This window comes from Solanum lycopersicum, chromosome 2, assembly GCF_036512215.1.
Source record: "Solanum lycopersicum chromosome 2, SLM_r2.1".
NCBI classification, from domain to species: Eukaryota; Viridiplantae; Streptophyta; class Magnoliopsida; order Solanales; family Solanaceae; genus Solanum; species Solanum lycopersicum.
Genome location: NC_090801.1, coordinates 47,719,084 through 47,737,998, shown reverse-complemented (window position 1 = coordinate 47,737,998; position 18,915 = coordinate 47,719,084). Strand labels below are relative to the sequence as shown.

General features: G+C 32.7%; 2 protein-coding genes across 2 annotated transcripts; both read right to left on the bottom strand.

Moving 5' to 3' along the window:
- Positions 1 to 149: 149 nt before the first annotated feature.
- On the bottom strand, positions 150 to 7,177 carry LOC112940914 (uncharacterized). Its single transcript, XM_069293337.1, has 10 exons — positions 6,935 to 7,177; positions 6,743 to 6,855; positions 6,543 to 6,653; positions 6,384 to 6,444; positions 5,521 to 6,122; positions 5,327 to 5,399; positions 4,223 to 4,374; positions 2,839 to 2,956; positions 2,651 to 2,765; positions 150 to 2,514 (listed from the first exon to the last, which is right to left on the bottom strand). The coding sequence occupies exons 1-5, from the start codon at positions 7,131 to 7,133 to the stop codon at positions 5,989 to 5,991; spliced, it is 618 nt and encodes a 205-aa protein (XP_069149438.1). The 5' UTR covers positions 7,134 to 7,177; the 3' UTR covers positions 150 to 2,514; positions 2,651 to 2,765; positions 2,839 to 2,956; positions 4,223 to 4,374; positions 5,327 to 5,399; positions 5,521 to 5,988.
- Positions 7,178 to 12,565: 5,388 nt separating this feature from the next.
- LOC138342110 (COP1-interactive protein 1-like) lies at positions 12,566 to 18,558 on the bottom strand. Its single transcript, XM_069294297.1, has 14 exons — positions 17,644 to 18,558; positions 17,513 to 17,558; positions 17,322 to 17,434; positions 17,118 to 17,228; positions 16,953 to 17,019; positions 16,502 to 16,591; positions 15,914 to 16,008; positions 15,718 to 15,771; positions 15,093 to 15,230; positions 13,801 to 13,918; positions 13,588 to 13,702; positions 13,378 to 13,447; positions 12,776 to 12,847; positions 12,566 to 12,664 (listed from the first exon to the last, which is right to left on the bottom strand). The coding sequence occupies exons 1-14, from the start codon at positions 18,556 to 18,558 to the stop codon at positions 12,566 to 12,568; spliced, it is 2,103 nt and encodes a 700-aa protein (XP_069150398.1).
- Between the last annotated feature and the right edge of the window lie 357 nt (positions 18,559 to 18,915).

The following is an 18,915-nucleotide window of genomic DNA, read 5'->3' as shown; positions in this document are numbered from 1 at the left end:
TTCTCCCTTTTCCAAATTCTGGGCTTTTACATAAATTTGTTATAATAGTTGTGTATGTTGATAACTTGAACATTATTAGCAATCTTAAAGAGCTTCCGAAAGTTTGAACATTTGAAAATGGGTATCTAAAATGAAAAAAAAAAAGAACTCTGTTAAGATAAAAAAATTCTTGATCTACTTATTGAGAATTTGACAAGTGAATATTTGTCCATCAATAAACATACATAGAAAAGTTTTGATAAATCATTTCGATCTCAAATGAAGAATGAAAAATTTCTTAGTGATGAATCTCCATATTAGTCAATTAGGAAACCATTGAACCTTGCTATATATGATCAAATATTTTGCAGTGAGTTTATTGACAAAATTTCACTCCTCCGCAACGAGAAGACGTTGAAATGACATCGAGTACATATATAAAGTTATTCTACAAGACAATCAAGCAAATAAAAGTGTCCACATATGGTTGTTACTATGAATAAGTTGAATGAGCAATTTACTTGCATTAACAAGGTCACCAATAGAACGATTTTCAAGAATGTATTTGGTTAATTAAGCTCAAAGCCTCATCATATATATACATGAAAGCAAAAAATGATATATCAAGATGTGTTCAACGATACAACATCTTCGTGAATGTGATTTGATCATAAAGACACTGTCAATATCAATATTTGAGAAGTTGGTATAGAAGATTGCATGACATCATCACAAGAAATTAAGTGGTGGTTTTTAATCAGAAGGAGTAAAATATGTGTTGCATTCTTTTTTCCTTTACCGAAGTTTTTTCCAACTAAATTTTCCTAGCAAGATTTTTAATGAGGCAACAAATAATGCATATCAAAAGATAGGATTTGGCCGAAGAACTAGAAAGAGAACACAAGTTTTACTTCATACAAGTCATCGATGTCAAATGTCAAAAAAAAAAGAAATATCATCTATAAGGAAACGTCATTGTCAGATTGAAAAAAAATACATGGGCTACTGCATGTAATAGACACGAGTATTATGCCTATGGTAATGAGTCACTCATGGCAGAACTAGGAGGCAGGGGATTTCCATTTAAAAGGACTTGTTCCAGAAGATTAACTCGCACAGACTTGAATTGATAATGTTGCGGTAAAAATAACAATACCATTATTATAAATCATATGGGCAAGGCAAATCATTATTCTTCCAACACTTAAACCACCTGTTATCCAATTATTCATTTGGAAACTGTTTGGTTTCAGAAACTGCAAGAAATGACTTCATGTTCCTGTTTAGGGAAGACCGCTCTGCTTCCAATCAATTACAATCAAGAAAAGGGCAGACTGGGACCAGATTAACTCCTATCCTATTTAGGTAACTTACCAATTTTACCATACCATTGACACCAAATTAAATTACCACTGCAAGAGGCTCAAGTGTTATAAGGTGGAGTCGATACACAAATTAAAGGGATCCATAAGCTAATAGAACTCATCTAAGATGTGGTGCTTATAGAGGGGGAAATGTGATATAGCAAGAAAAATGACATCTTTGTAATAGCATTGCATCTGAAATACTTACCTTTCCTTCCCATTCAAAATCAATAAATTTGCAAATGGGCTCCAATAGTATGACCTGATCTCCTTGTTTAATCTGTCAAACAACAGTAGTTTGTTAAGTAATGATGTGAATATCTAATGGGGAATTGGATTGGAAATGCTTATAGAAACTAAATATCAGTGAATTACTCTGATGTAAAACAGTATTGTCATGACTCATAGTTCCTGTGTCATTTCACTTCTTTTCCTTTTTGTTTCTTTTTCTCCTTGCAGTATCAACTTTTCATAGAGCATACATTTCCTAAAAGAAGCTTCATTTATGTTATTTCATCTTCTTATTCCATTTTAGTAGGAATACGCTATGTGTCACCACAAAAGTCTGGAGTAGGATAAATATTCAAAGATAAAACATTTTGAATGAGATGATCATCATTATTAAGAGATATTCAGGCTCACTAATGGATTACTTAAGCGGCAAAGGAAATCTTTTCCTCTTCAAGTATGGACAAATGGGGAAATCAAGATAAGAATGGTGTTTGATAGAATGACATAGAAACAAATTATTCCAATTTACAGAAATTTTTTGAAGTGCTAACTCACTTTACTATTCTCTCTTTTCATCTTTAGTGTTTGACTATGTATTAAAGAAGTAGACCACTTTTTTCTTAGAACTAAGATCTTAATGGATAAATGTATCAAGAAACATAAGAACTGAATAAAGGGAGGAAAGATCCTTCACTTATTTTTTGGCATGTAGTGCTGCAGCAGTTTAGCAGCAAACTAACGTGTCAATATCTGAAATTTATTTATTAATTTTCTCATATCGGTATCCACTAGACCACTTTTTTCTAGGAAGTAAGGTCTTAATGGATAAATGTACCAAGAAATAATTAAACCGCATAAAGTAGTGCTTACTGCTTCCTTCTGTATGCCGAACGCTGTGAGTACAAAACTATTCTCATCAGAGTCACAGAGCATATAGTATCTGTAGATTAAGAGTATACGTTGATAGATAAGTATTTAGCATACACTAGGGCTGCACAGACAAGTGACTTTCACTTTTAAAGGAAATGCTGAAAATGATCAACTCATGTGGGTTCCTCCAAGATGATGTAACTTACACTGGAGCTTTATACTCATATTTAACTAAGCATCGTACTGCTGCTACAACCTCAATCTGTTTGTTAAAGCCTTCAGTTAAGAGATCCACGGTTACTCTCTTGTATGAAGGATTCACTGCCAGAAAGCACTCTATTACTTCAACTAGATTGTTTACAGTTCAATATCTAAGAAGAATGTAAAGCCTTACGATCAATATTAGAAAGTGATTGGATCATGGCAGGCAAGCCTGTTTTCATGCTCTTTCCTTTACTCTTTCCCTTGCTCTTTCGCTTACTCTTCCCCTTATTCTTGTCATATCACCTAACCTGAAAAGCAGGATCACGTAATTCAAATGCATCCTTCACAATCTCATTCATTATGTCTTAACAGCTTCAAAAGAAGAAAGCATTTCACAACTGAGAATCTTAAGGCATTATTTTTCAAAGACTACATCATAACTTTCCTGTTTCTTTAAAAAATTCAAGAAATGAAAGAAGAAGAGACAACTATAATGTTACCCCAGGCACCGTTCAGTCAATACGGGGCTGTGCTGTATTGACTCATTGAACAAATAAATTGGACTATTTAAGGACACAAGAATCGGTCAGTACCTCATCTCCTATTCTCTTAGATAAGTCTAATGCTTAATTCTTAAACCTTTTCCCAAATGGACAACTTTATTGTGCATGAGTACCTTTTGTAAATATATGTAGTTTAAGGTATACGTACACTCTACCCTCCCCAAACCCCACTTAGTGGGATTTCAATGAGCATGTTGTTATTGTTAGTGAAAAGAATTCAGAAAAAAATTCATCAAGTAGGAGAAACTTAACCAAGCTTTCTGGGGTAGCCATAGTAGAGTTACAAGTTAGGGTATTACTAACTTAGACACCCAACTTGAATATTTCTATCCAAAGAACTCTTTAATTCCGCATAATCTTAACGGCCTATTCCAGTTCCCTAGCCTCTACTTGTTTGGCAATATTCAAAGATTCACTCAATCAACTGCGCCTCAAACCTACACATTAAGACAATTTTAGTAATCATTGAAAAACATGAGCATCTTTTGGTGTTTTTCTGGTCATACCATAAAACCAAATTTCAAGTTATATAAGTCCACCCTAGCTATCATTTGTACTTGTTCCTAAAGGTTGTCAGAGCAGAACTTTGTAGATATTGACTGGTTATCTCGGGAACCATTCAAAGGACTGCCTCATCACACATTATGGTATATCAAGAAACAGAAAGCATTTCTTGGTAACTCTGACGATGAAATCAGTGTTTAAACAGGTTAGATCTCCATACTAGTGACAGGTAAGTGTGAACACATCAAAGCATTCCAGTATGACATGTTGGGAGTTGGACAGGTCAGATGTTTGCAATTGCAGGAAGTGTGACTTTTTGACTAACTCTTGTAATTAAGTAGTTATCACTGGCCTGCACTTGTATATATTCTGGAAGATAATGCACCTTTGATCATACTCACTTCCCTTATGATTCTAATGTTTTCAACCAAGCCGTTCTTAATGCAATGGATTGTATTATCACTTGCTGATGCTTTATATAAAATAACCACAATCAAATAATCTTACCTGAAGTAATCCTTTTAGTTTGTCGAGAAGCTGGAGCGTCACTTTCACTTGATGTAAAGCATCACTAGCAGGATTCTTTAATGCAGCGTTTGAAAATCCAGTTAGAGACATCAAGGGGGAAACTGAAGTCTATATTTAAGATATCATGATATCTGCAAACATAAAATTTGAAGATGAATAAAAGTGAGCTTTTTTAGAGAATATTGGTTCTTTCTTCACTAAGCATAAAACTTTCATGCTTGCTGACGCCAATTCTTTTTAATCAGACGGTTTTTGTAATTCAAATTGTACTTCCCTATCACACGCTTATTCTTCTAGATAGATTATTTCGTAGCAAGCTCAATTCAACTTGTCACTGATCATGCAATAATCATTTACTGAACTTTTTCGTACCAAACATGATTCTTAACTACCAGAAAGAGGTAACTAATTCAATGAGTTATTATCAGATTCTTATTGGCAATTTTTTTTTTGATCAGATTCTTAACTTTTTCACGTACAGCTTTCTTTTTCTCTGTAAGGCTTTCAGTGCTTCCTTATCATATTACAACCTGTGTGCATATTTCCTATTATATGAGAGAATATTTCTATTTCTAATCATGGCTTTTTCCTTTAATTTACCAACTTTTGTCTTATCTGTAAAGTTTTCAGAGTCTTATTTTTGAATGGTTTCATTCCTTTGGATGTTTATGTATCAAATAGATCCTAATGATTCTCAAACTCTGATAGAGCCAAGATTATTTAGAGGCATTCTCTGCAACCTTTAAGATGATGAAAGAAAGTCTATCTGTGATCCACACAAGAAACTGCAAACTCATATCCTTTCCTTGCTGCATGAAACAAAGTCTATCTGTGATCCACACAAAAAATTGCAAACTAATATCCTTTCCTTGCTGCATGGTGCAGTGTACAACCTGATACATGGTCTCCTGTCTTCCTTTCTTTTTCTTTATTTTTATTTTTCCAACTCTTGTTCTTTATGAACACCATCATAATAATACAAGGTGATAATTAGCAATAATTGAGAACCTTGTGTTTTGAAAGATCTTATATATGATACAGCAGTTCATACGTGAAAATCAGTTGTTTCTTTCAGCGACTTACCATGCTACAGTCGTATTCAAGATGTGGGTTTGACTTCATTGTATCAATTCTCTTCTGAAATAGAGTAAAAAACCTGAAAAACTTCCAAGTATCAAAAGTAGCTGGCTTTCTGGGAGCTAATACTGTACACGTATATGTCATGTTAAAATAAAGGGAAATAAATATACAGAGATAAGATTGTAAGAACTACTTACAGCTTTTTCGTATGCCTCTAATGCCAGTTGAAGATTATTGTGATCCCATCCTCCCCTCAGAAGAAAGGAAGTGAAATGTGCACATCCTAAGATATCTACTAACCAAATGAAGCTCAGTGAAGTACTTGAAAATTGGATCTATCAAAATGTTTATTATAGCTATAACTGTGTGCAGATACTAGTTAAATATCTAAGTATAACATACGTACTGCGCATAGGCTACTTCATGGTTCCATCTAACAAAGTATGTAATATCGGCACCTGAATCTGTCTTTAATGTAATTGTATGCTCTACTTCTTGTTGGAAATTTCATTTTTCCAACATTTCTTAACTATAGCTATACAATATGTGAAGGGTGAACAGTCTTTGACAATCACCAAGTTAACATTTAGCAAACTGGACAAGCTGAGAGTGCTAAAGCACAGAAAGTGTATGACACAATATCAGAGAATCTCATAGGTAAGTAATTAAAGCAGTTCCTCATTGTAGTAAATTATGTTCGCAGTCTTACATAAACAACCTCCATCCATGTCATCCAGAGCGTGTGTCCTTTCGGCATATTTGATGCATTCATCAATCTGCTTGGCTGGATTTTCAGCAACTATGAAATAGATATAGATTTCAGAATTTTCTCCATGAGTTACTTTTATTTACTTAATAAGAGACTGAAAGAAATGTATTATACATTTCCTTCGATTTGTTAAATGAAGATATTCAATTAAAAATCAGAATTCCAGACTGCCAAAAATATGTAAAGTATCTAATTAAGGATGGAATTAGAACTTCACAGACACGGCTTTTATAATCACCTAAGCCAGAGGCTAAAACACAAGACAAATAAAAGATGAAGAATTACATTCACCTTGTGCAAACGTCAGTTCAAGGTCTGCAAGTTGACGTAATATTACCGCATTTTCTTCACCCTAAATCAAGCAAAAGACGAAGAATCCATTAAATGAAGGGAGCGTTTGAAGTTGGGAGAACACAAAACTTAAGTACTGAAGAAGCAGCGAAATATAACCATTTTAAGGGCAGTCTGATAGTATTCTTTAGCTTCTTGGTAATTCCCTTTTTTGGCAACGCAAGAGCCGAGGCAATTCCAAGCATCCATCAGAAGCGGATCTAATTGAGTCTGGTAGATATAATTAAGAGTGAGAAGCCAACCAAACGCAAATTCAACAATCAACAACACATTAAATATGCAATTCTTCTTTCACTCACAGCTTTCAGTAGATGACGCTCTGCTTCCTCCTTATAAACATCAGGAATTGCATTATAAAATCTTCCTTTCAGATACTCAAACATTGCACATTCACGATTTAATTCTCTCTTCTCTGCACGAATTCGTACCAGTTAAACTCACTTGATAAATGAAATTGAATGCCTTTTTTTCTTCTTCTTGATAATCCATACCTGCAGGAACTGATTCGAGGACTTCGATGCACAAACAAATTTGATGCTCGATGTCAGAGATTTTCTGTTCTACAGTTGACGGGAAATGCTGGTCGCCGAAATTGTACATCCATATTGACAGTGCATCCAGCTTTGAAATCCAATCCTCGTAATTGAATTTTTTTAGATGAGCAGAAACTTCTTCAACTGGAGTACTCATCTCCAATGGCGGATTTTGGTGTGAAGGCTCCACTGCAAACTGCAAAGTTTTGTCCAAGTGTGTAAAGTTTTGGGTGGGAAATTCTGTTTTTAAGTATATTCTAATTCTCATGGATCACACTTTCTTCATCTTACTATTTGACCAAATTACCTTGACACCCCTAATAGTTTTTGTATTCTCTTTTTCACCCCTAATAGTTTTAAGCTTAGAATCTCATATCTACCAAGTATATAAAGAAAGAGAAATTATGTGGTTAAACAAACTTATACTACTTAATTAGTAGGGCCTGATATATCTCTCAACTTTGTCATTTAGAGCTGATATACCCGTTGTTATGAAAGTGGCTCATATATACCCCTACTTGTAAACAAATCGCTCACATATATCCTTTTCCTCTAACGTAAATGAAAAAAAAAAAAATTTTAATCTAAATTTTTATTTTTTTTTCTAAAAACTATAATCTCATATGAGTAAATTTAATACTCGTCAAATATATTTTTTTTTTGACTTTTTTGTTTCAATGACTAATTTATAATTATTATTTTGATAATCAAATTTATCTATGTTTCACTAATATTCTTGTAAAACTTATTATAGATGACCAAATTTTTTCTTCGAATACGAAATTAAATTACAATAAACATAAAAAAATAGTTTTAATTTTTTTTCTTTAAACTAAGGAATGAAAGAAAAAAAACAAAATAAGAATAAGAAACTCAAATAATTATAATAAAAGAAGTCAAAAAATAATTTATGTATGAAAAAAATTAAATATACCTTGAACTTTAATAGAAGAATCATATATACCCCTAAATAATTTTTAAAAAAAATTACAAGTAATAAATATAAATATAAAACTAATTTTTTAACTTTCGTTAAATAAAGGGTATATGTGAGCCATTTTGTAACGGCAGAGGTATATGTGAGCCGTTTGTATAACGGTAAGGGCATATATGAGCCACTTTTATAACGAGGGGTATATCAGCTCTAAATGACAAAATTGAGGGTATATCAGACCCTTTTCCCAAGTTATAATTTGCTATAATTATCATTCGTAATTAACATTAACAATTAATTACATGGGCTGATATAAGGCAGTTTTGTATAATTCGCCACATTTGTATCATAACAATTCTTCATTTGATTTGAATATGTATTCAATGGTTTGTATTTGTATATGTACATGATTTCCTTTGTTTTTCAGTTTTATCACTACATATACATTCAATCTTTTTGTGTATAACTTTTTAAAGTTTGTATAAACGTGTGATTTTCGAATTTATACAAAGTAATCTATATGGATATCTAAAATTCTTATGCTTATGTTTGTATAAATTCGTTATTTTGAGTTTTATCATATTTGTATAATTTTATACTTTATATTACTTGATTATACAAAAATACGCGAATTATAAAAACGTACCTGCAAATTATACAAATGAGCTGCGAATTATACAAATATTGTTCTTTCTCACTCGCCTCTCTTCTCCCTCTCCCAATCTCGCTCGCCAGATATACAAATACATATCTATACCAGTTACATATATATAATTATATAACCGATATACATATACAATTCATATCTCTCCCACTTTCTACCTCACCTCTCTCCTCCCTCTCCCAATCTCGTTCACTACTCTCCTCCCTATAACATGTAGTTACGAATCGTAACTAGCAAATTATAGATATGGAGCGTGATTAAGCTAATTCTAAATGATTATATATGAAAGTTCCCCAAAAAGAAATTACCTTGTCCCACTTAAACTTGTATAAAGTTGAGCAAATGAACACATTTTTCCTATATGACACCCTACGACAATTTTGTATCCTACATGGTATCCTACGTGTATTACGTTACATAGGATACTTGTGTCTACTTGTTCAATTTTATAACAGTTTAAGTGTCTACTTGTGCACACTTAAAGTTGGAGGGCGTAGTTGTTCGTTGATGTCAAGTTAAGGGTCATAATGCCAAGTCAAGGATCATGTTTGTGTATTATGCCTAAGAAAATCATGTTAGTCTCTTTCGCTACTGAATTACTGTTATTGTCTTCTTGTTCAATTTTATACAAGTTTAAGTAGACGTTTGATCATGCGATACCAAATCATGATATGGTATCGTGAGATGGAATCAACGTTTAGACATGCGATTTTACGTTGATTCCATCTCATGATTCCATATCATGAGATATGATTCCATATTCTCCAAAAACCATGATATGGAATCATATGGAATATCATATCATGATTTTAGATATTAATATAAAAATTGATCCCCAAGTTTATATTTTATTAAAACAACCCACATTTATATCTACTAACCATTTACTTCATAATTAAAATTTATAATGACATAATTACTTTTTAAAATTTACTATTCTCACTGACATAAAATTTAGGTGTAATACATATTTTGGACCTTAAACTTGACTTCAAATTTTAACTTTGACCTCCAACTTTCATAATGCACAAACAAACACTTAAACTATCCAACCTTTAAGTAAATAAACACGTGATTTTTGGAACCAAAGAGAGTAAAATGCAAACTCTCCCACGTGTATTAGTGAGTCACTCAATGATTGTCACCTAACTAAATAGTTTACACGTCATTTAGAATTAAAAAAAAAAAGATTTTGATTTGAAAATATAAAAGTATATATAAAAGGAATTCATTAAGGGTAGAGTTGTCATTTCATCATTTTTTTCCGTTTTGGGCCTCAAAATTATGCATCACTCGCGCAAAATACGTGCACATCACACATTTTTTCAGGCAAGACTCGCATGTTTATTAATTAAAGGTTGGATAGTTAAAGTGCATATTTGTACACTATGAAAGTTGGAGGTCAAAGTTAAAATTTGAAGTCAAGTTTAGGTCTAATATATGTATTATGCCTAAAATTTATTATTCTCACCAACATATAGTCACTTTAACTCATACTTCACGATTACTGAGTAATAAAATCTTAAAGAACCTGTTAAAACTGTTTCATTTTGACTCAAATATATTGATGAGAAGTGAAAGTTAGATGGAACAATTACTTAAGTTGAGAACAAATAACTTTGTAATAATTTATTACGCGATTTTATAATTGGCATAATACATAAATATGCTTTTTAACTTGATTCCGAATCACATTTATGTCCTTCAACTTTGAGTGCGCACAAGTAGACACTTAAACTTGTATAAAGTTGAACCAACAAACATACATATCCTACATGTCATTTTTTGTTCTATATGGTGTCCTACGTGTATTGTGTCATGTAGGACTCATGTGTTTATTTGTTCAACTTTATACAAGTTTAAGTGTCTATTTGTCCACACTCAAAGTTGAAGGACATTAATATAAAATAATGCATGACAATTGTTAACAATTTTTCTTGGATAACGTGACTTTTGACATTTTGTCAATACATAAACCATATTAAGTTGCTTGTAAATTGAAAATAACCTTTCAAATTCCTAAAAAAGATATGTTATTAATTTTTTGTACATTGAAACATTAATGAATGCGTAATAATTTAGTTTCTAAGCATAAATTATTAGAGGAACATTAATTTAGTGAATGAAAAATGGTCTTTTTTTTAGAAACATTTAATATTTAATTAATTAGTTTTTTTTAATAAAAATAATTTAGTGTAAGGGTAAAATGATAATCCAATTTCGCAATTTGGTGTTACATATAGATGATGAATATTATTAAATCAGATATTTTATTTATGAATGGGAAAAGGGTCTGATATACCCCTCAACTTTGTCATTTGGAGGTGATATATCCCTCGTTATAAAAGTGGCTCGTATATGTCCTTACCGTTGTACAAACGGCTCATATATACCCCTGCCGTTACAAAATGTCTTACATATACCTTTCATTTAACGGAAGTTAAAAAATTAGTTTTAAATTTATATTTATTACTTCTAATTTTTTTAAAAAAATTATTTAGGGGTATATATGATTCTTCTATCAAAGTTCAAGGTATTTTTTAATTTTTTTTTATACATAAATTATTGGGAAAATACTCAAGTACCCCCTCATCCTATGCCCGAAATTCCAGAGACACACTTATTCTATACTAAGGTCCTATTACCCCCCTGAACTTATTTTATATGTAATTTTCTACCCCTTTTTAGCCTACGTGACACTAGTTCGAAAAAAAAAGTCAACCATCGTTGGGCCCACAAGATAGTGCCACGTAAGCTAAAAAGGGGTAAAAAATTATTAATAAAATAAGTTCAGGGGGGTAATAGGACCTTAGTATAGTATAAGTGTGTCTCCGAGATTTCGAGCATAGGTTGAGGGGGTACTTGGACATTATCCCTAAATTATTTTTTAACTTCTTTTATTATAATTATTTGAATTTCTTATTCTTATTTTGTTTTTTTCTTTCATTCCTTAGTTTAAAGAATAAAAAATTAAACTATTTTTTTGTGTGTATTGTAATTTAATTTCGTATTCGAAGAAAAAATTTGGCCATACAATAAGTTTTACAAAAATATTAGTGAAACATAAATAAATTTGATTATCAAAATAATAATTATAAATTAGTCGTTGAAACAAAAAAAAGTCAATAAAAATATGTTTGACGAGGATTAAATTTACTCATATGGGATTATACTTTTTAGAAAAAAATAACAAAAATTTAAATTTAAATTATTATTTTTTCATTTCCGTTAGAGGAAAAGGGTATATGTGAGTCATTTGTTTACAAGTAGGGGTATATATGAACCACTTTCATAACAAGGGATATATTAGCTCTAAATGACAAAGTTGAGGGGTATATCAGACCCTTTTTCCCTTTTTGAATTAATCTAAGAAAGTGCAAAAGTGGTTAACATTTTTATTAAAATGATACAATTTAGCATTTAAATTGAATAACTAAATGTTTTTATGATATTTTAATTTATAGTATGGATAAAATCGTAATTCAACTTTTAACTTTATATATATCTTAAAATAAAAGTTAATTATTGAAATTTTATATTAGACAAATAAGAAACTTTATATGAAAAAATATTTAAGATATAAAACTGAAGAAGACAATTCACCTATTTGTATTCTTCAATGTACAACTACACGATTAGGATCATGTAGGAATAATTGGATTTATATAAAAAGCAATGGTCATTCAGATTTAGGTAATTCAATCTTTAATTTGATGGCTTCCCGCTTATAAGATAGTACTCGTACGTGTGTTGTTCATGTATATGTAATACACATGTATAAGAATATGAAAAATAAGAGAAAGGAAAGTATAGTACATTTAATCCTTTTCTGAAGATGGATGGTCTTTTGAGTTAGACAGTTGAAAGACAGTACAACAAACTGAATAGGATGTGACCAAAGTCATGTGTGTCAAATGTCAAAAAAATACACCAGGCAGTAGAGTTTATGTCATTCCAAGTTTTCACAGCTGTGTCAAATGTATTTTGTCTATTATAATGGTTTAGAAATGGCAGAACTAGGAGGCAGGGGATTTCCATTTAAAAGGACTTGTTCCAGAAGATTAACTCGCACAGACTTGAATTGATAATGCTGCAGTAAAAATAACAATACCATTAGTGAGGAGTGACAGAATTACTCACATGCCATTAGTGACGACATATTTTGTGTAGAATTGCATCAGAAATACCAAAACGAGTTTACCTTTCCTTCCCTTACAAAATCAACAAATTTGCAAACGGGATCCAATATTGTGATCTGATCTCCATGTTTAATCTGTCAACAAGAGTAGTTTGTTAAGATCTGAAAATCAAGTTCCAATTTCATTTTTCACTTCTTTCCCTCCTTGCAGTATCAACTTTTCATAGAGCATTTGTTTCCTAAAGAAGCTTCGTTTATGTTATTTTCATCTTCTTGTTCCTTTTTAATAAGAATATGGTAGGCTACGTCACCACGAAAATCTGAAGTTGGATAAATATTCAAAGATATGACATTTATGAAATGCTAACTCACATCTTTAGCGTGTGGTAACTCATTAAAGAAGTGAAGTACCTCCCCCCTTCATCAAATTTTTCATCCAGAATGTGATAAAAGGGAAGAAAGATTGTTCACTTATTCTTTAGGCAGGTAGTGCTGCAGCAGTTTAGCAGCAAACTAACATGTCAATATCTGAAATTTATTTGATGATTTTCTTATCTCGGTTTCTCCTAGATACTATACTTCACTCGACCACTTTTTTCTAGGAAGTAAGATCTTAATGGAAAAATATACCAAGAAACAATTATACATTATGAAATAGTGCTTACTGCTTCCTTCTGTATGCCGAACACTGCAAGTACAAAACTTTTCTCATCAGAGTCACAGAGCATATAGTATCTGCAGAATAAGAGTACACATTGAGAAATAAGTAGTTAAGCATAAAGTGGGGCTGCACACATAAGAAACTTTCACTTGTAAAGGAAATGCTGAAAATGAACAACTCCTAAGCCTTCAGTTAAGAAAATGAAGTAACTTACACTGGAGCTTTATACTCATATTTAACTAAGCACCGTACTGCTGCTACAACTGCCATCAATTTGTTAGGGCCTTCAGTTAAGAGATCCATTGTTGCTCTGTTGTATGGAGGATTCACTGCCAGAAAGCACTCTATTACCTCAACTAATAGATATAGCTAAATCATATACCTCATTGTTTACAGTTCAATATTTAAGAAGAATGTAAAGCCTTACCCTCAATATTAGGAAGTGATTGGATCAGGTCAGCCAAGCTTGTTTTCGTACTCTTTCCCTTACTCTTTCCTTGACTCTTCCCCTTACTCTTTCCCTTATTCTTGTCATTACGCTTAACCTGAAAAGCAGGATCACATAATTCAAATGCATCCTTCACAATCTCATTCATCATTTATTAACAGCTTCAAAAGAAAAAAGCATTTAACAATTGAAAATCTCAAGGCATTATATTTTAGAGACTGTATCATAACATTCCTATTTCTAGAAAAAATTCTAAAAATCAAAGAAGAAGAAACAACTAAAATGAAACCCCAGACACCGTTCAATCAATACAGGAGGGGCTCAGTTAACTCATTGAACAAATAAATTGGACTATTTAAGGACACAAGAATCTGTCAGTACCTCATCTCCTTTTCTTTTACATACTTCTAATGCTTAATGCTTTTAGACCTTTTCCCAAATGGATGACTTTATTGTGCATGAGTACCCTTTGCAACTATTTGTAGTGGTAAGGTCTGCGTACACTCGACCTCCCCAGACCCCACTAAGTGGGATTTCATTAAGCATGTTGTTGTTGTTGCTGTAGTAGGAGAAACTTAACCAAGCTTCCTGGGGTAGCCCTAGTAGAGTTACCAAGTTGATACAAATAGTATTACTAACTTAGCAACCAACTAGAGTATTTCTATGAATAAAACTCTTAATTCCATATAATCTTAGCTGCCTATTCCAGTTTCTTAGCTTCTACTAGTTTGGCAATATTCCAAGATTCGCCCGATCAATTGCGCTTCAAACCTACACATTAAGAAAATATTACAAATCATAGAAAAGCATGACTATGTTTTGGTGTTCTTCCAGTCATACCAGAAAATCAAACTTCATGTTTGTATATGTCCCTCCTAGCTATCATTAGAACCTGTTACCTAAAGGTTTTCAGACGAACTTTGTAGATATTGACTGATTATCTTGGAATCCATCTTAAAGGACTACCTCATCATACATTTTGCTATAGCAGGAAACAGAAAGCTTTCCTTGGTAACTCTGACAATGAAATCAGTATTTAAATAGGATTGAGTTCCATACTAGTGACAGGCATATGTGAACACATCAAGCACTCCGCTGTGACATGTTGGGAGTGACACCTTGAATACCTCTTGGAAACAATGAACCTTTCTTTGATCATACTCACTTCCCTTATGATTCTAATGTCGTTAACCAAGCCATTCTTAATGCAATGGATTATAATATCACTTACGGATGCTGTACATAAAATAACCACAATGTCATAATTTTACCCGAAGTAATCCTTTAAATTTGGTAAGAAGCTGGAGCGTCAGTTCCTTTTGATGTAAAGCATCACTAGCAGGATTCATTGATGCAGCATCTGAAAATCCCTTTAGGGACTCCTTGTAGTTCTCCAGATATCTATTAACCTGAGAAAACAAATATCAAATTTTCCCAACAGGGCATTGAATTTAGAAAGGGGGAAAGTGAAGTCTATATTTAAGGTATCATGATATGTGCAAACATAGAATTCGAAGATAAATAAAAGTGAGGTTTTCTTTAGAGACTAATGACTCTTTTTTCACTAAGCATAAAACTTTCAAACTTGATAAAGCCATTTCTTTTAAATCATACTGCTTTTCTACTTCGGAGTTGTACTTCCCTATACACACACTGTTCTTCTAGATTGATTATTTTGTACCAAACTCAATTCAACATGTCACTGATCTCTGCAGATTATAGTCATTTTCTGATCTTCTCGTTATTTTTAGTCTTTCCAAATCTTGTTCTTTAAGAACACGATCATAAAGTACGAGGTGATAATTAGCAACAATTGAGAACCTTGTGTTTTGAAAGATCCTACATATGATATAATAGTTCATAAGTGAAAATCAGTTGTTTTTTTCAACAACTTACCAGGCTACAGTCGTATTCAAGATGTGGGTTTGACTTCACTGCAACATCTTCTTTCTGAAATAGGGTAGGAAATCAGAAGAAACTTCCAAGTATCTAATATAACCAGGCTCGCAGGTAGCAAATACTTAACACATATATATCATGTTCAAATAGCGGGAAATAAATACACAGGGACAAGATTGTATGAACTACTTACAGCTTCTTCGAATGCCTTTAATGCAAGTTGAAGATTATTGTGATCCCGTCCTCCACTCAGAACAAAGTAACTGAAATGTGCACATCCTAAGGTATCTACCAACCAAATGAAGTTCAGTGAAGGACTTGAAAATTGGATTTATCAAAATGTTTATTATATCTAAAATTGTGTGCAGAGACTTGGATGTTTTCACAAGTATAGCATACAGATTATAGAAAAGCAGGATACTTGGATGTTTTCATAAGTAGCATACATTTTATAAAATCCCACATACTGGGTATATGGTACTTCATGGTTCCCTGTACCAAAATATATAATTCTGCACTTCATGGTTCCCTGTACCAAAATATATAATCTGCACCTTCATCTATCTTAATTGTAATTGTATGCTACTTCTTAACTATAGCTAAACAATATGTGAAGGGCAAACACAATCAATGAAACACACCAAGTAAAAATTTAGTAAATTGGTAAAGCTGAGGGTGCTAAATCGCAGAATGTTTATGACACAATATCAGAGAAACTCCGAGTTAAGTGATTAGAACTTAAAATAGTTCCTTTTTAACTAGATTTTGTTTGTAGTCTTACATAAACAATTTCCATCATTGGCATTCTGAAGGAGCGCCCTTTCGGTATATTTGATGCTTTCTTCAACGTGCTGGGCTGGATTTTCAGAATCTAGGAAATAGATATACAATCAGAGGAAGAGATCAGCAGCAGCCACTAAGAAAAGAAAGTAATGTAGATTTCAGAATTTTTTCCATGAGGTACTATTATCAACTTAATAAGAGACTAGAGAAATGTAAAGTATCTAATTAAGGATAGAATTAGAACTTCAAAGACAGATGTAGTGCAAAAAAATAATGGGGAAAATACACTAACTTCAAATTTTATAATCACCTAAGACAGTCTAAAACACAAAACAAACCATGAGAACTAGATATTTTATAATCACCTAAGACAGAGTCTAAAACACAAAACAAACCATGAGAACTAGATGGAACAAAGCAAATTAACTAGAAATAAACAAAAGAATTACCTTCACATAATGAAATCTTCAGTTCAAGGGCTGCAAGGTCACGTAAAATTATGATATGTTCTTTACCCTAAATCAAATAAAAGAGAAAGAATCCATTAAATGAAGGGAACATTTGAAGTTTAGAGAACGGAAAACTTAAGTACTGAAGAGGCAGCAAAATATAACCATTTTAAGGGCAATCTGATAGCATTTTTCAGCTCTATTGAAATCCCTTTTCTTGATAAAGCAACTGGCGATGCTATTCCAAGCATTCTGAAGATGCGGATTAAGATCAATCTGGTAGATAAAATTAAGGCACAATGAGAAGTAAACCAAACGTAAATTCAACACTAAACAACACATTAAATATGTAATTCTTCTTCCACTCACAGATTTCTGTAGATGAGACTCTGCTTCCTTCTTATAAACACCAGGAACCGCATTATAAAACCTTTCTTTTAGATACTCGAATAATGTACGTTCACGATTTGTTTCCCTATTCTCTGCACGAATTTGTATCACTTTAACTCACTTGATAAATGAACTGAATGTATTTTCTTCTTCTTCTGGACAATCCATACCTGGAGGAACTGAATCGAGGGCTTTGACGCACAAATGAATTTGATGCTAGATGTCAGCAATTTTCTGTTGTCTACTTGATGGGAAATGCTGGTCGGCAAAATTGTAGACCAATTGCATCAGGTTAGTGAACCTTAAAATCCAATCCTCGTAAGTTGGATTCTTTTAGTTGAGCAGAAACTTCTTCAATGGCGGTTTTTAGGTCAGTGGAGACTTGTCCTATCTCCCTAGAAACCTCTTCAATTGGACTGGATTTTAGATCAGTGGAGACTTCTCCTTTCTCCCTAGAAACCTCTTCAGTTGGAGTGCTCATCTTCAATGGTGGATTGGAATCTTTTAGCTGTGTAGCAACTTCTTCAATATTGGACGTTAGATCAGTGGAGACTTCTCCTTTCTCACTAGAAACTTCTTCAACAGTGGATTTTGGATCAGAGGAGACTTGTCCTTTCTCCCAAGAAACTTCTTCAATGGCGGATTTTAGATCAGTAGAGACTTCCTCTTTCTCCCTAGAAACCTCTTCAGTTGGAGTGCTCATCTTCAATGATGGATTGGATGTTATATCAGTGGAGACTTCTCCTTTCTCACTAGAAACTTCTTCATCAGTGGATTTTAGATCAGTGGAGACTTCTCCTTTCTCACTAGAAACTTCTTCAACAGTGGATTTTAGATCAGAGGATACTTGTCCTTTCTCCATAGAAACTTCTTCAATGGCGGATTTTAGATCAGTAGAAACTTCTTCAATGACGGATGTTAGATAAGTGGAAACTTCTCCTTTCTCCCTAGAAACCTCTTCAGTTGGAGTGCTCATCTTCAATGGTGGATTGGATTCTTTTAGATGAGTAAAAATTCCTTCAATGGCCGATTTTAGATCTTTTTGATTAGTAGAAACCTCTTCAATGGCAGATTTTAGATCTTTTTGATCAGTAGAAACTGCTTCAATGGTGGATTTTAGGTCTTCTAGACGAACAGAAACTTCTTCAATGGCAAATCTTAGATCAATGGGGACTTCTCCTTTCTCCCAATGAACCTCTACAACTGGAGATCTCATCTTCAATAGTGGATTTGGAAGCTCAACTGCAAATTCTGTTTGTTCAATGGTGTAAAGTTATGGCTGATGAAGCTCAACTGCGAAGTTTGTTAATGGCGGTTTACATCTTGTGGGCGGGAAATTCTGTTTATAAGTATTCTGATAAATCACACTTTCTTCACCTTACTATTTTACAAAATTACACTTCCACCCCCAATAGTTTTCATATTCTCTTTTTCACCACCAATGTTTTAAGCTTGGAATCTCATATTTACCAAGTATTTGAAAAAATTACCCGGTCCCGACTTGGGTCAATGAAAAAAATATTTATTTTGATAAATTAATGAGATAATATATTATTATAAGTGTCTTATATAA

What these genes read in the sequence shown, in the direction of transcription:
- LOC112940914 (XM_069293337.1), bottom strand. Translation starts at nt 7,133, where the DNA reads ATGAGTACTCCAGTTGAAGAAGTTTCTGCTCATCTAAAAAAATTCAAT. An exon ending in CCTCGAATCAGTTCCTGCAG is followed by an intron (nt 6,856 to 6,934) that starts GTATGGATTATC and finishes GAATTCGTGCAG; the next exon opens with AGAAGAGAGAATTAAATCGT. An exon ending in AGCGTCATCTACTGAAAGCT is followed by an intron (nt 6,654 to 6,742) that starts GTGAGTGAAAGA and finishes TATATCTACCAG; the next exon opens with ACTCAATTAGATCCGCTTCT.
- LOC138342110 (XM_069294297.1), bottom strand. Translation starts at nt 18,558, where the DNA reads ATGAGATCTCCAGTTGTAGAGGTTCATTGGGAGAAAGGAGAAGTCCCC. An exon ending in AGTCTCATCTACAGAAATCT is followed by an intron (nt 17,229 to 17,321) that starts GTGAGTGGAAGA and finishes TTTATCTACCAG; the next exon opens with ATTGATCTTAATCCGCATCT. An exon ending in TTGAATACGACTGTAGCCTG is followed by an intron (nt 15,231 to 15,717) that starts GTAAGTTGTTGA and finishes TTGTTTTCTCAG; the next exon opens with GTTAATAGATATCTGGAGAA.